The 14,060-nt window shown below is 38.5% G+C and overlaps 1 protein-coding gene across 1 annotated transcript in view; it reads left to right on the plus strand.

Moving 5' to 3' along the window:
• Positions 1-14,060, plus strand: part of CFDP1 (chromatin remodeling protein CFDP1) — an 83,869-nt gene that overhangs the window by 8,944 nt on the left and 60,865 nt on the right. The window contains exon 5 of the mRNA XM_016196664.2: positions 2,101-2,220. Within this exon, the coding sequence (XP_016052150.2) occupies positions 2,101-2,220 (120 nt within the window). The remainder of the gene's footprint in view (positions 1-2,100; positions 2,221-14,060) is intronic.

A 14,060-nucleotide genomic window follows, 5' to 3' on the forward strand; every position in this document is an offset into this window, starting at 1 on the left:
ACTTAAAATGGAATTTCTGCTGCTATCACTTGAATTAACTACTGCTAATAGTGGGCCTTTTCCTGTCAGGGTTCCCTCTTATATATTAGAAGTGGTCTATAATTTAGACCACTCCTACTTGAAGATATTTTGATAGTTGAATCCCTGCTTGTTGTTTGTTAAAAGTGGAGTTCTTCTAGGTATACTATCAGTGAAGAGTAATCTTCTGCAAATATTACTTTGTATCAGTTAGCAAAGTCCTTGAGAGAAATATACCAGTTTATAGAACTTGTTTCCTGGTGAATATGAATAGGACTTTGACCCTAAGAAATTAACAGAGATACTCCATGGTTATACTTTTTTCAATGCTTCCTTTATACACTTAACTATAGATCATGTATTTTCATGATTTGTTTTTATGATTGGCTCCCCTGATAGACTGTGAGCCCCTTAAGGGCAGAGGCCATGGCATTTTTTAATAGGTCCCACATCTACAGGGTTCTCTCTAGCGTTGCTACTTAATCTCTGGCTAATCTTGAAAAAGTAACTTAACCCCTTAAATTTCATTTTTCTCTTTCACAAAATGTAAATGTGTCAGCTATTGCTACGGAACTACTGTGTAATAAACCATCCCAAGACTCAGTAGTATACGCCAATAAGCATTTATTTGTCACTAGTGTGTTTCTGGCTGTCTGGGGCTCAGCAGATCTAGGCTTGGGTCCAAGCTACTAGTTGGGTTCAGACCTGTAGCATGTGTCTATCATCTGCCTTGGACCAGTAGCTGCTTGAGGCATATATATATATATATTTTATAGCTAGAGGGTGTCAAGGGGCACATGAAACAACAGAAACACATTTAAAGCTTCTATTGCTGTCAGATCAGTTAGCATCCCGCTGACCACCACTGAAACAAGTCACGTGTCCAAGCTTAACATTGGTGGGGTGGGGGAGTATCTTCTTGATCAAGAGGGAAGGAATGAATATTTGCTGAATGATGGTTTAATCTATCATATAAGTTCTCTTATTTTTGACTCTTACTAGTGAGAGGCTCATTTGGAAGGGTTGAGGGACCCACAAATTAAGCCTGATAGAAGTAGGTCCAGATTTTGGCAATCATTCCCAGGGAAGATTCTTAATACAGAACCCTCAGAGTTATATTCTGTGTCATTTATGTGGGTGACACAGTACTGAGTGCAGGAGTGAGATGACTCTTGATAAGAAAATTTGGTTCGGGTCATAGGAAGCCTTGAAGGAAGGAGAGAAGAGATAGAGACTTACATTCCTGCAAAGATGGAATTTGTAGGATTCACCTGTTGTTCTTGGCTAGTCTTATTCTGGATGACCTGGTTGAAGACCCATAATACAATGACTATAATTTTCGACCCTCCTACAGATAGATTGGAATTTAAACAAAATTCCTCAGATGTTTTTGTTGAATTTGCAAGCCTAGGCAGGCATTAGGCATTTCTCTTTCTTTATCTGAAATTTCAGACACCATAAATATCCTTATTTGTCAGTTTTATTGAGGGCAATTTTTGCAAATTTGAAATTGGGCAGGATTCTCAACTATAATTTTCTTCCATTCCCAAATTAGTGCCAAATTAGCCAGTTTTAAGGGATCTTGCTTCATCTTCGGGTTGTTTTAGGTGTAGAATAGGAGTCTTCTGCAGAGTATTTTCAAAATGTTTATATTGTTGCTTTTCTCTTTGAAATAATACCAGTGTTTTTCTCCCAAATATTCCATTTCCTCATTCCAACTTTTACTGGGCCTTTCCGTGTGAGTCCTAATCTACATATGAAGTGCAGTGGGAGAGCCTTTTTCAGCCTTCACACAAGTAACCCACAAGGGCTGTGATTCAGTAGTGACTACCAGAGTGTTTCATGCCAACAGAAGTAATGGAGGGGATTTTAGATCAAATTTATACACGTGATTGTTTCATTTAGCAAGGGAAAATGTATTTATCTGGAACTATTGTAGTAAACTTGAACCATAAAGCTTAGCAACCAGAAGGTATTGAAAACCCAGTGGATATTTTCCTTGTCATTTTATTCCCTTTTTTAAGATTTTGTTTCTGTCTTTTTATTCCTTTTGTAAACTTAATGTCTCCTTCCTTGGCACAGGGTGACTAAGGAAGTAGATGCTACCTCTAAAGAGGCTAAATCTTTCTTCAAGCAAAATGAGAAAGAAAAACCACAGGCTAATGTCCCTTCAACTCTGCCGACACCCCCTGCTGGGTCAGGGTGAGTATTCTAGTCCCAGGCCCAGGTGTACCTGGCACATTGGAGAAGCTGTTTTTGGTATAAGGACCACTTTAACTGCAGCTGTCGTGTCTCCTTTCCTGAGAGAAGGAATTATGTTTCTGCTCTGCCTTTGCTGAAATATTTTCCAAATGGAAGATGGAAAGGAAAACTAACCATAGGTCTCTCATTTGATACCAGCCTAAAAAAAGTCCTGATTTACAGTGTTGATCATAGGGCTGAACAATTAGTAAACTTTACATTTAAAATATAACTTTTAAATGAAAATATCAGCACGTCTTCAGAACATCTAATGAAGCATAATTTGGGTTGAGTACTCCCATCCCCCAAGGACCTCAAAGGAACATAAAAAGTGAAAGCTGATTTACAAATAATTCTATTAACACATTTTCAAGAACTTAATAGACCTTTTTCCTTCATATTTTCTATATTACTCGAGTTATTTTTAGCTGAAGATTAGAATTGAATTCTTTCTCTTTGGAGAAAATAAAAATCTCTTCTTAACCTGTATGTAAGAGGTAAAGTCTCACAGTAAATGTAAGAAGTAAGGGCACTAGCCTCCAGAGAACTGAACATGGACCACAACCCATGGACACACTGATCACCTACTAATTCCTGTGGGAAACTGTGTCCTTGAGGTGTTTGGGGTAGAAGAGTCACCTGCAGGGGCTTCTCTGACCCTTTTGTCAGAGTTTGCCGCTTCTTCCTTCCCTTCCCAAACATACTTACGTCATTGCTATGAACAGTAAAGTTTTGTTTTTTACATTAAAAAAAATTGGTTTTTCTATCAGATTATGAGCTTTTCTAGGACAGGCCTTTCTTATCTCTGCAGCCCTGGCTGCAAACAATGCTATGTTACGCTGGTGTGCTTTCCAGGGTTACCCAGAAGCATACCCTGAGACGAAGGTTTGTTAGTGTGAGAGGTGATTCCAGGAAGCCCCAGTAGGGAGGTGAAAAGGGGTGGGAAGGAAGCCAGTTGAGGGTGTGTTGCCCAGCAGGTTGCTGCTGGTGGTGGCTGGTACTCAGTCCTGCTGAAGGGTTCAGGGAGATGGTGAAGAACATGGGGAGGGCGAGGAGGCTGAGATATTAATCCTCCAACTCCTATCCATCACTGGCTCAGCTGCTTCCATCTGTCTTCAGTCCTCATGCTGTGAGCTGCAGGTGCTTTAGTAAGGTGCTACTCTCAGGGTGTGCCATGGCTCTGAGTGCAAGGACATGTGGTTGGAGCTCTGTCCACATCTGCTCCATGCTCTTTACCTGCTGCTTACTCCAAGTATTTCTCTCCCCCAGAGTGACTAGGTGGCAGAAGTCATGTAGTACTTATACAGAAACCTGAGAAGGAAAGGGATTGAGTGCTTGATACCACAGTGGGAATGATACAAACACTGATGAAGGCAGCTGTGGAAGGATCAGAGTAATGTGAACAGAGTTCTCCAGGCCTGACCCTGAACTTTTTAAGCTGTGGTTTGCAATCATCATTTAAAAGAAATGAAATAGAATGAAAAATATTATAGTACATCACATGGTAAGAGTAAATATTGTTTCATAACATTTTTATTTCAGTTATTGATGTGCTTGTCACAAAATAAACTATTTTTAGTGAGGGTTGAGATTTTTAAAAAGTGAGGCTGTAGGCTATGCAACATGTTTTTAGCTTTATAATCATATTGTTTGAAAGGGATTCTCTTCAGACCAGTAGCTTTCAAACTTTATTGACTGCCAGTTTTAGTAAGGAATACATTTTACAGTATGCCCTAGTACACCCATAAATATAAGTATGTAAAAAAGTGAAATAAAAAGCTGGTGAAATAATATTTCCCTTTTCTATAGATGATGAACTCTGATTTTCTACCTTACATTATTATGTCAAGTGTGTTATTTTTTAAAATGTTATGACTAACTGATTCGACTACAACTTGAATTTGAAAAAATACTGCTTTAGACTTCAGGAATTAGCCTCTGCAGGCTTTTACTTGGGTTACGAGGCCTATATCATTATTATTAAATAATGTCTCGTGCATTTATTGAAAGCATTATTGTGAAAGTTACCTTTGGATTAAATACCAGATAGGTAAAGAGGCAAAATTTCTTCTACCTTAGGTTTCTAGCATGGTTTCAGCTAGCCCAATTTTCACTTCTAGCCTCCTTGGCTATTTCTTAAAATAATTCCTATTGACACTTAGAGATTCTACTTAGAAACTATATGTTTCAGAAAGTACTCTGTTACTATGATTATGAATCTAACTAGAGGAAGAAGTGGCAGCTTAAGAAGGTCACTAAGGCAGCTCGTTTAAGTCCCTGAGTCACTCACATGGAAAGATCACTGCATTCTGTAACCATCCCTTCCTTTCTTAGAGCTCACAGCCTTTCTAGGGTAAGAAATCTGTGGAGAGGATATCTGTATTAGGGAGACCCAGCAGGAAACAGATGGCATCCTCAAATTAGGATACTTTGAGGAGAGTTTAATAACTCACAAAGAGGTGAAAGACCCCGGGGCAGGTAATAATGAGGCTCCATTACCACCCCTAGATCTGAGGGGCAGGAAGGGGAGCAGTTTATGGCAGACAGAGAGGGCCTTCTGACAGGAGTTGAGACCTCACTTGAGCGATGGACCCTCCAGGGGGAAGCCAGGGGAATAAATACCAGATCTCCCATTCTTCCCTCCTGTCTCTTACCAGGGTGCTCCATTGACCACTGAGTCCTGTGAAAGAAGAAATTATTCTAACACTTTTTTAAATGGTAAGGAAGACTCACTTAGGATTATCGCTATAGGTATTAAGACATCACATTTTGGGAGAGACATCCACCTCAACTCTGAATACAGCAAAGACAGCTGAATGAGCTGTCTTTATAGCCAAGGAGCAGAATGAGAGGGGGCAGGATGGAATATGACTAAGAGGGGATGTCAGGGATGGGAGGATTCTTGCTGAAGGCAGGCTGGGAATTATACCTCAAAGGTAGGAAATTAGGAACTTGATCAGATAATGAGAGTGATCAAATATTAAGAATGGGGGATTCTGCCCTGCCGGGCATGGCTCAGCAGTTGAGCATCCACCTAGGATCCAGGCGATCGGGGTTCGATTCCCGGTCAGGGCACATGCCTGGGTTGTGGGCTCGATCAATGACTTTCTCATCATTGATGTTTCTATCTCTCCCTCTCTTTTCCTCTCTCTGAAATCAATAAAGATACATTAAAAAAAAAAAAGAATGGGGCATTCTCTTCAAACTGGCTTTCCAGGATTCTTGCTAAAAGTGGGCTGTACAAGCCTAACAAGGACAGGGGCCAAGACTGAAGCCTAGTTGAGAAGAGGGCTCAAAGGAGCCTGACTAAGGTTTGATCCAGAAGAAAGTCTTTTGTCCATATAGGGCAGCATCTGGGGCAGAGGCCAGTATGGAGGAAGGCTTAGAGGGAATCTTGCAGTAGATTAATGAACAGCTGACTCCTTTATAAAAGGGTAAAGTGAAATTTGATCAAAATCAGTTTTTTTGAAAGTTACAATGGAATGTAACATCATAAGGATATGTCTGCCTGGGTAAAAAAGCCCTTAGAGTTGTACATGAAAATGGGGACTCACTTGAATTTCTGAATAAATCTAGAAGATGACCTTCAATGTTGGCATGCTTGCTTTTCTTGCATCTCAAAAAAACTTCTACAGTTGTAAATGTGCTTGGGAAAAGACAGGGTCAGGAGGAATTCAACTGATCTGGGGTGTCTTAGTGGACTCATTTGATCAGTGCCAACATTAGTATCTGCTGCAGGCTGCACATGCATGGTATGGAAAATGTTTTCAGGGGAAAAAATTTATAGGACCCAATTTATTAAAAGAAAATTATTCTAATATTTTTTCCACAGACTTTTCATTTTCATTTTTGGAGTTACTTCAGTTTATAGAAATGCTTTATTTATTTATTTTTCTTCTCTCTAAACAGATTTAAGCAATACAGGAAAACCAGAGCAGCAGAGTAAAACATCCTGTCCCACATCCTTTGCTAGCAAATAAGAACAGATTCACAGGAGCAAATGTTTGTAACTGAAAATGCATTTCCTCCACATGTTTAAAATAGCACACTGGTTAGGCTATAAAAAGCCAAAGTTTATGCTTTGGGAATGGAGTAAACCAAACACCCAATTTTAATTAGAGGCAGGATTTAGAGACGACAAGAAGCACTCTCTACATTTGGTAGTAGAAAGCAGAATGTTCAGTGTGTCTAAATTCCTGTATTTTTATTACTTAGCTCTTGACCAACTTCTCTCCCTACCCCCAACCCCCATCCTCATTACCAATACTGTTGGCCGCTTACATCCAGCTTCTCCCAGTGTTTGTGGATATCTGGCTAGTCAGCCTTCAACCCCACACTTATTACTTGCTTTCAACCCTGCATTCATTACTTAACCTTATTCCAGCACTGGGCTACTAGTGGGCTGTTAGCCTCATTAAAGTTTATAATCCTAGTCGTAGGCATTAACTTGTTTAATTAAGGGCTTATTATTTAGTTGCCTCCTTATACAGGGGTAGACAAAAGTAAGTTGAATTACCAGCCTTTATTACCTAAAAGATAAATCATAAGCCCTGGCCGGTATGGGTCAGTTGGTTGGGTGTTGTCCTGTGCACGGGAAGGTTGCAGGTTCCATTCCTGGTTAGGGCACATGCCTGGGTTGTGGGGCTCGATCCTCAGTAGGGGGCATGCAGGAGGCAGCTGATAGATGTTTCTCTCTAAAAATCAGTAAACAGTCTTTTAAAGAAAGGTAAATCATAAGTAAGGATACAAAATAAACAATAATAAGGCAATGACAAATAATACAAGTAAATAATAAAGTAATAAATAATAATGCAAGAATAAACTCTTTCATGTGTTCGCAATGTTGCCCACTCCTGTAGATTGGGAATGACATAAAGAAAAGTGGGGAAGCTTCATTAAGTTTCAAACAACATCGTGGGTGGTGTCAGTTTAGCCCCGAAGATAGGAAAGAATTCTTCACAGTCATAATAAAGATAGAAGATCCAGGACTTGAGAAGACAGTAATAATGCCTGACTTTATGAGGTTGGTCAGTACTCAGCCTATTGACCAATCAGTTCCCATAAACCTTTAGTTTGTGCAATAGAGTCTTCCCATCTGAGCAGTTAATCTGATCTCTCCCGATCTCCCCACATGTAAGTTAATATTGACTTTGTTGGCTTTTTGTAGTTTAAAATATTTTCAATATATATAGTCTCTTGATAGAGAGCATTGAACATTTAAAGTAACTAAAGTCTGATATTTCCACAATATTAGGTGGAAATGTTTCTAATTTTTTATCAGAATCTCTTGTTATGATGATCGATCAGATCTCTGACCTATGTTGATTTATTTTTGTAGACTTTTTTATGTTTAAAGGAGTTGCTTTCGTGTTGAGACAACAACAAAAGACAAGCTACTTCAGAATCTGACTTTCCCTTCTGGTTTAATGCTCACATGAAATGCCTGACCAGTTGGCATGTGTCTGCCTGGTGAATAGATGTAGTTGACCCTTGAACAGCGCAAGGTTAGAGGTGTTGACTGCCCAGGAAGAATATCCGAGTATAACTTAAATTGGCCCTCTGCATATACAGAATCCCAGCTCCAGTTGATCCTTGAACAATGTGGGTTTGAACTGTGTGGGTCAATTGAAAAAAATCCATGTATAAGTGGACCCGTGCAGTTCAAATGCACATTGTTCAGGGGTCAACTGAATATGGTGAGCTTACTTAATACCTTAGAGAATGGCCATTTTAGGAAAAGGAAAATCAACTTGGTTCAAAAGAGTAAATATCATGAGAAAGAGCTTATTGGTAATTGTAATAATTAAGATAATTAAAAGAAAGTAGATATTCCAGCAGATGTGATATTTTTTCGACACTAATCTTTATGAAGACAAATGATTTAAAATGTGTTTTTTTTTCTCTCTCTAAAAACAGCTTTATTCATTTTATGAATATATTACATTTTGTAGTATATTAGTTGATGGACATAGGGTTGTTTCCACTTTGGGCTATTATGAATAATGCTTCTATGAACATTCATGTATAAGTTTTTGAATGGACATAAATATTCATTTCACTTGGGTATATACCTGAGTGTAGAATTGCTGGGTCATATAGTAACTTGAATGTGGTCTTGAAAAGGAGAATGAGCCATAAGAAAAATCTAGGAGTGTTAGTTACCAAGGGTGGGTGACTTGGGTGCCTAGATTCCTTCCACCATGATTTTTTTGAAGCATGTTCAATTCTATGTGTAAGCTCGTGCTATAGGAAAAAAAGAGATTGATGGAAAGTTGTAATGTCTGGTAATACAATAAAAGCAATGACTACAGAAAAGAACAGGCAGTTTTCTCCTGTGATAATTAATTTTAGAAGTAAGGAGAGGGAATTAAGCCTTGATTTGTTCCCACAACCAGCTGTAAGCTTCCTACTTGGTGAGATTTCCTGTTTGATGATCATTTGGAATTTTAGTTTTTAGTTGACTCTGGGCTTTCTCTGTCCTTATTTTATTACCGTTGGTAAATAGATGTTGTTACCCTTCCCACTAACTTTGAATTTAACTTTGTTATTCTTAGCGGATGTGGTACTGCCAGTAGGAGGTGTTCAGAAATGTGTGGTGAGATATTTTGGTTGTCATATGACTTGAGGAGGCCATTGGTAGGGTTCAGGGATACTAAATATCCTTAGGACATTTTGTACAGAGAATTTTCCCCCCCAAAATGTCAGCAGTGTCCCCTTTAAGACATTGTTTTAGGGAGCTGGAGCCCCTCAGTTATATAACTGCTGACTTTTCCTTCAGTTTCTGGAGACTCCACTCCAGGGCAGACATTCACAGACTGGCAGTCCATAGACTGAATCTGTCCTTAGTTGGCCAGTATTTAAAAGTAAGGAAAGTTGACATAAAAACCTGGATTACTGACTTTCTTCAGAAATGAGAAGCTGTGCCACTGCCCTCCCTCTTTCCTTATGGCAACAATGAACTGAAGCACAGTAGAGAGGGTTTATCCTTTCCTGGTCCCTACTCAGCTGCTTCAGTCATTTATGTTACCTGCTTGTTCCCTGTAGTCAGGTGTTTCGTACACTCTGGGATGAAAACTTTCCCTTTGATGATCACATCAGTTTCCTTGTGGAAACCAGTTTATCCTTTAGGTGAAATGTCAGACATTATCATCTCAGACTTCAGGTTAAACATTTACCTTTTTAAAAAAAACTAAATAGCCCGGCCAGCATGGCTCAGAGGTTGAGCATCAACCTATGATCCAGGAGATTCCGGTTGGGGCACATGCCCAGGTTGCGGGCTGAATCCCCAGTGAGGGGCATGCAGGAGGCAGCCGATCAATGACTCTCTCGTCATTGATGTTTCTCTCTCTTTCTCTCCCTTTCCCTTCCTCTCTCTGAAATCAATAAAAACATATTTAAAAAAAAAAAAGACTAAATAGCTTCTGTTGATAACTTACCAAATTTAAGGCACAGTGTTAAGTGTATTATTTCAGAATTCTAGTCCAAGCTTTGAGACCAAAGCTTGGGTTCTCAGCCATTGTGTCATATAGCCACTCTTTCTTATCCTCCTGATTGGCCTTTAATGTTAAAAACATCTCTCTTCAGCTTTGTAATTGATGGAGGACTCTTTGAACACTATTTTGTTCTTTTTTATTTTTGAAGGAAGTGAAATGACTATTTTCTCACTTTTCCTGTAAGCTTTTTCCCCATTAACCATGGCTAGTCCAGATTTCCTCTATTTCAGTCTCATTCCTATCTCCTGAAATTGAAGGGGCTGGCATGCTTTAAAAATTGAGTTCCAGTTATGTTTATACATTGATAATCTTTTAATAGTTAACAAGGAAGCTGTGGACAAGATGTGATCAGTCGGGGAATAATGGCTGTTTCTGTTTCTGTATGGTAATGAACTTCTACTGAGGTCTGAATCCTACGTGGTAGGCAACTTATATGCGGGTGTTGCCAGGGGAGTTAGATAGGAGATACCCTTGCCTGGCTTATGTTAAGTGCATTTCTTCTGGCAGCCGTTTATTCCAGAATAGGACTGGCTAGAAATAGCTTTTAAGGGGATACTTTAAGGAGCTAGTGTGGCAAATGGAAATGATTGATTCTGGCAGCCTTGGTGGTACTGCTACTATCTTGCTTATCAGCTCCCGAATGATGTGCTTTGTGTCAGGGCAAGAAAACCCTGTATCGGATTTTTACCTTCAGATCCTTCAATGGATGCTAAGCTCTGCTTTGTTTGATTTTAATTTATTCTTAACTTGCTTTTTAAATGTACCTCTACAGGTGTTACAGGTATAGAGTAAATGGATTTGAAACTTAAATAGTTCTCTAAAGATTACCCTATGAATAGTTGGCATATTATGAATTTATTAAAGGTGAGATTGTTCCAGGCCAAGCTGGTAACTCAAAGAATTATAGAGAGACTAGTGATATTCTTTTTTGTTGTTGTTGATGCCAGGAGAGGGGCGTGGGGGGCAATATTTGACACTTGGATCAAGCAATGAAATGCCTGCCAATATGAGCATCTCAGTGAGATTCCAAACATAGATAAGCTTTTAAAGCAAGAACTTTTTTCATTTGTGGTCACCAGGATGGGGTAGCCTCTATCAATTTGGATTGAATATCTACAGCAAATACTATGAACCTAGGAAGTGTCTACAGTGGTGTTCAAGGTTACCAAGAGTTGAACAAATTCTGGTGTTCTTAGAAAATCCTACGAGGAGATAGACTTTATTGCACAGTGCAGCCTGTTTCCTTTGCCCTTAGCCTTGAGTTACGGTGCCAATGAGTTTCAGAAATCTGAGTTTAAGAGCCAGGTGCCTATATCTGTTATAAACTTTTAAAACTTTATTTTGCTATATTTGTATACCCCTGGTTGTGCCAGATTTCTCTTGGTGTGAACTGTGAGTCAGTAGAAGTGCTTTTGGGCGCACATCTTGGGAACGTAGGGAAGAATAGAACAGGTAGCTGAAGTTACGATGTTCACAAAGTCTACTCAGTATGATAATAGGAAATTGATTTAGAAACAAGGATATAGAGGCTTCCATTTAAGGGGAAAGTTGTGATGCCCTAGGAATGAAGTGGAAATATTTCATTTCACTAATGAAATCACTAAATTTCACTAATTTATTGATTTAACGGCTTCATATGTTTTAGCTTCTCTTAGTGTACACTAGAGGGCAGAATCCCCTCTTGAAAAGATAGCTTGATTTTGGCAGGATCCCAGGAACTTCAAGCATTCCCAAGGTTTGGTGTAAGAGTGCAGCACATTTTTCTTTGGCTAATTAGATTAGTCCCTTGGTATGAGAGGTCTGTGTGCTATATAGTTTCTTCATTCTTCTTTTATTAGAATTTGTTTTCAACTCTACCATTGTGTTTAGAAAGTGAAGATGAGTTTTCTCATTTTTTTCTTGGAGATGCAGTTTTATTGTTGCTTTTGTTTTTTTATTGCAAATAAAAAAATAAAAATGGCCCCTAGTCCCCCATTTAAATTATTTTCAGAAAGCAGGCAGTGAAAATTTCTTGCTACCTGCCTTTTCTTCATTTGTGCAGATTCTTCCTTATGCTATGCTAATATATGGTAATCGTATATACATTAAAACAAAAATGGGCTCACTCTGTTAGCCTGCAGCTTGAATTTTACTTCACAGTCTATCCCGGGCATCTTTCCAGGCTCTGTATGAACACCTCCTGTGTGGTTCTGTAATTCATTGTGTGAATATTCTGTAATTTGAGTAACCATTCCATTATTGATGAACATTTGTTTTCTAAATTTACAGTTATGAATAATTCTGTAATAATCCTTGCACATATATGTTATTTCTGGAGGATAGATTCTTAGAAGTGTGACTGTGGGATCATCAGATACGTGCACTGTAAATCCTAATAGATGTTGCCAATTAGGCAATACCAATTTGAAACTTCTCCAGTGTTACTTGAGGGCCTATTTCTGCACACCATTACCAGTAGTCATCAGGGTTTTCTCCACAATTAATATGTTAACTGGATCTTCACAAACTGCTGGTTCAAATTGTGGCTTAAATGTTTCTCTCCTTTGAAAACCTATACCAAAAACATACTTCTTTTTTCAAGAATTAAACCAATGCTACATTTTTGTGCATTTGCCAAGTGTAATAGAAACAATAAATTAAGATTTTGGGTGTCGCCTATAGTCTCCATACTGTTATCAAATCATCAGAATTCTTAGTCATTTAAGAATTCAGGTAAAAATCTGAGTTTTATAAACACTGAGGGAAATTGTGAGCCAATTTAGGGACTGTATATGATAGATCCTTTAAAACGCTGCACTACTTCTCTCTTAGGTCCTTAGTATTGGAACTTACCATGTATTTCCAAATGTTTAGACATCAGTGAAGACTGTCATTTGTCCGAAGCATAACAATCAGTGATTCTTATGTTTCATTAGGTTCTATCTAATACAGGTATTTTGCTGCCATTTCATGGCAGGTTATGATTATACAGAAAGATTCAGATTGGGTAAATATTTTAATTTGGATTGGAGAATTTTTCTTACGGGAGAGGCTGAGCAGCTGTGTTCTAATTATTTTGGTCAGGGACTAAAGAGCAGGCCGATCTGAAGTTTAGCATTTACTATATTCAGTTACTTAGCCTTGGATTCTTGCCAAAACCCTGTTACCCAAGGGAATCTATGACAAATTTAATCTGAAATAATTTAAAACTTTTAAACTAGGCTAATATTTCCATATCAGTGAGAAAATGGAACACCTGAAGAAGACTTCCTCTTTGGATCTAGTAATTCTAAATGTGTATGACTATAAAAAAGTCCCAGCCTTTTGATTATTAGCTTTCCCTTGCCTTTGAAATGTGGTACAATTCAATGGCTGCTAATTTGAGAATGAGCAGGGAAAAATCCATCCTTTGCATTGGCCTCTGCTTTAAACTGGAATTCTCTAACCCCAGTTGCCTGTGAGATGGTGAGCTATAGGAGGCAGAAATCACAGAAGAGTTTTCTCTACAGACAGAGTATGACATGACTGACTTGGACCAGAAGTGAGAGTTAGAAAGACCCAAGGAATACCATGTACCAAATGCTCTTGATCTTGGTCTTTTGTCTAGTGTAGCTAGCTTCAAAGAAAAGATTTGAGAAAAAATTTCCTTTAGAAAAGTAACCACAAATGTGTCTGCTTCCCGGCCATGTTTCTGTGTTGTGCTGTGGGTTAACTAAATTCAGGTTTTTTATATCATTTCAGAAAGTCATTCTGATTTAGCTTACATTGGACCAGTCTGCACCTCATTTTCTCAGTCTTGATGTGGTGAATCCAGCTTCCCTATTGCGCTAACTTGAGTCAGTTGTGTGTTTTACACTATTGCACAAGAATGAGCCAGGCAGAATTCCAGCTCTGTGAAGGCTTAGATTATGAAGTATCTGTCTTTATGAAGTTGGAGTTATATATTTTTTAAAACTTCTTTGATATAGAACTTTGTTTAACACCATAACGAAAGCAAAGCATCATTGTTTCCCAGGTATGGAAGGGAAAGTCTGTAATAAAGGCTTTTATTTTCCTTATATTTTATCAATCACTGAGGAAATTGGTTGGCAATGAAAAATGGAACACAACTCCTTTCTCCCAATAATAGGATATGTCATCTAATTATGATACACTATCTCAAAATACTTCTTTCTGATAAGACTGGACCTCTGAGCTTTCTACTGCTATCTTTTCTATATTTGTTTAGGGTTTTCTCAAGATTCACAGGCCTCTTCTCTTTATGCATTTAATAATGACATTCATCTACACCTGAGCTCCAGACCCATATTTTTCACTGCTTGCTAAAAA

The sequence above is a fragment of the Miniopterus natalensis genome, chromosome 18 (genome assembly GCF_054644295.1).
Source record: "Miniopterus natalensis isolate mMinNat1 chromosome 18, mMinNat1.hap1, whole genome shotgun sequence".
NCBI classification, from domain to species: Eukaryota; Metazoa; Chordata; class Mammalia; order Chiroptera; family Miniopteridae; genus Miniopterus; species Miniopterus natalensis.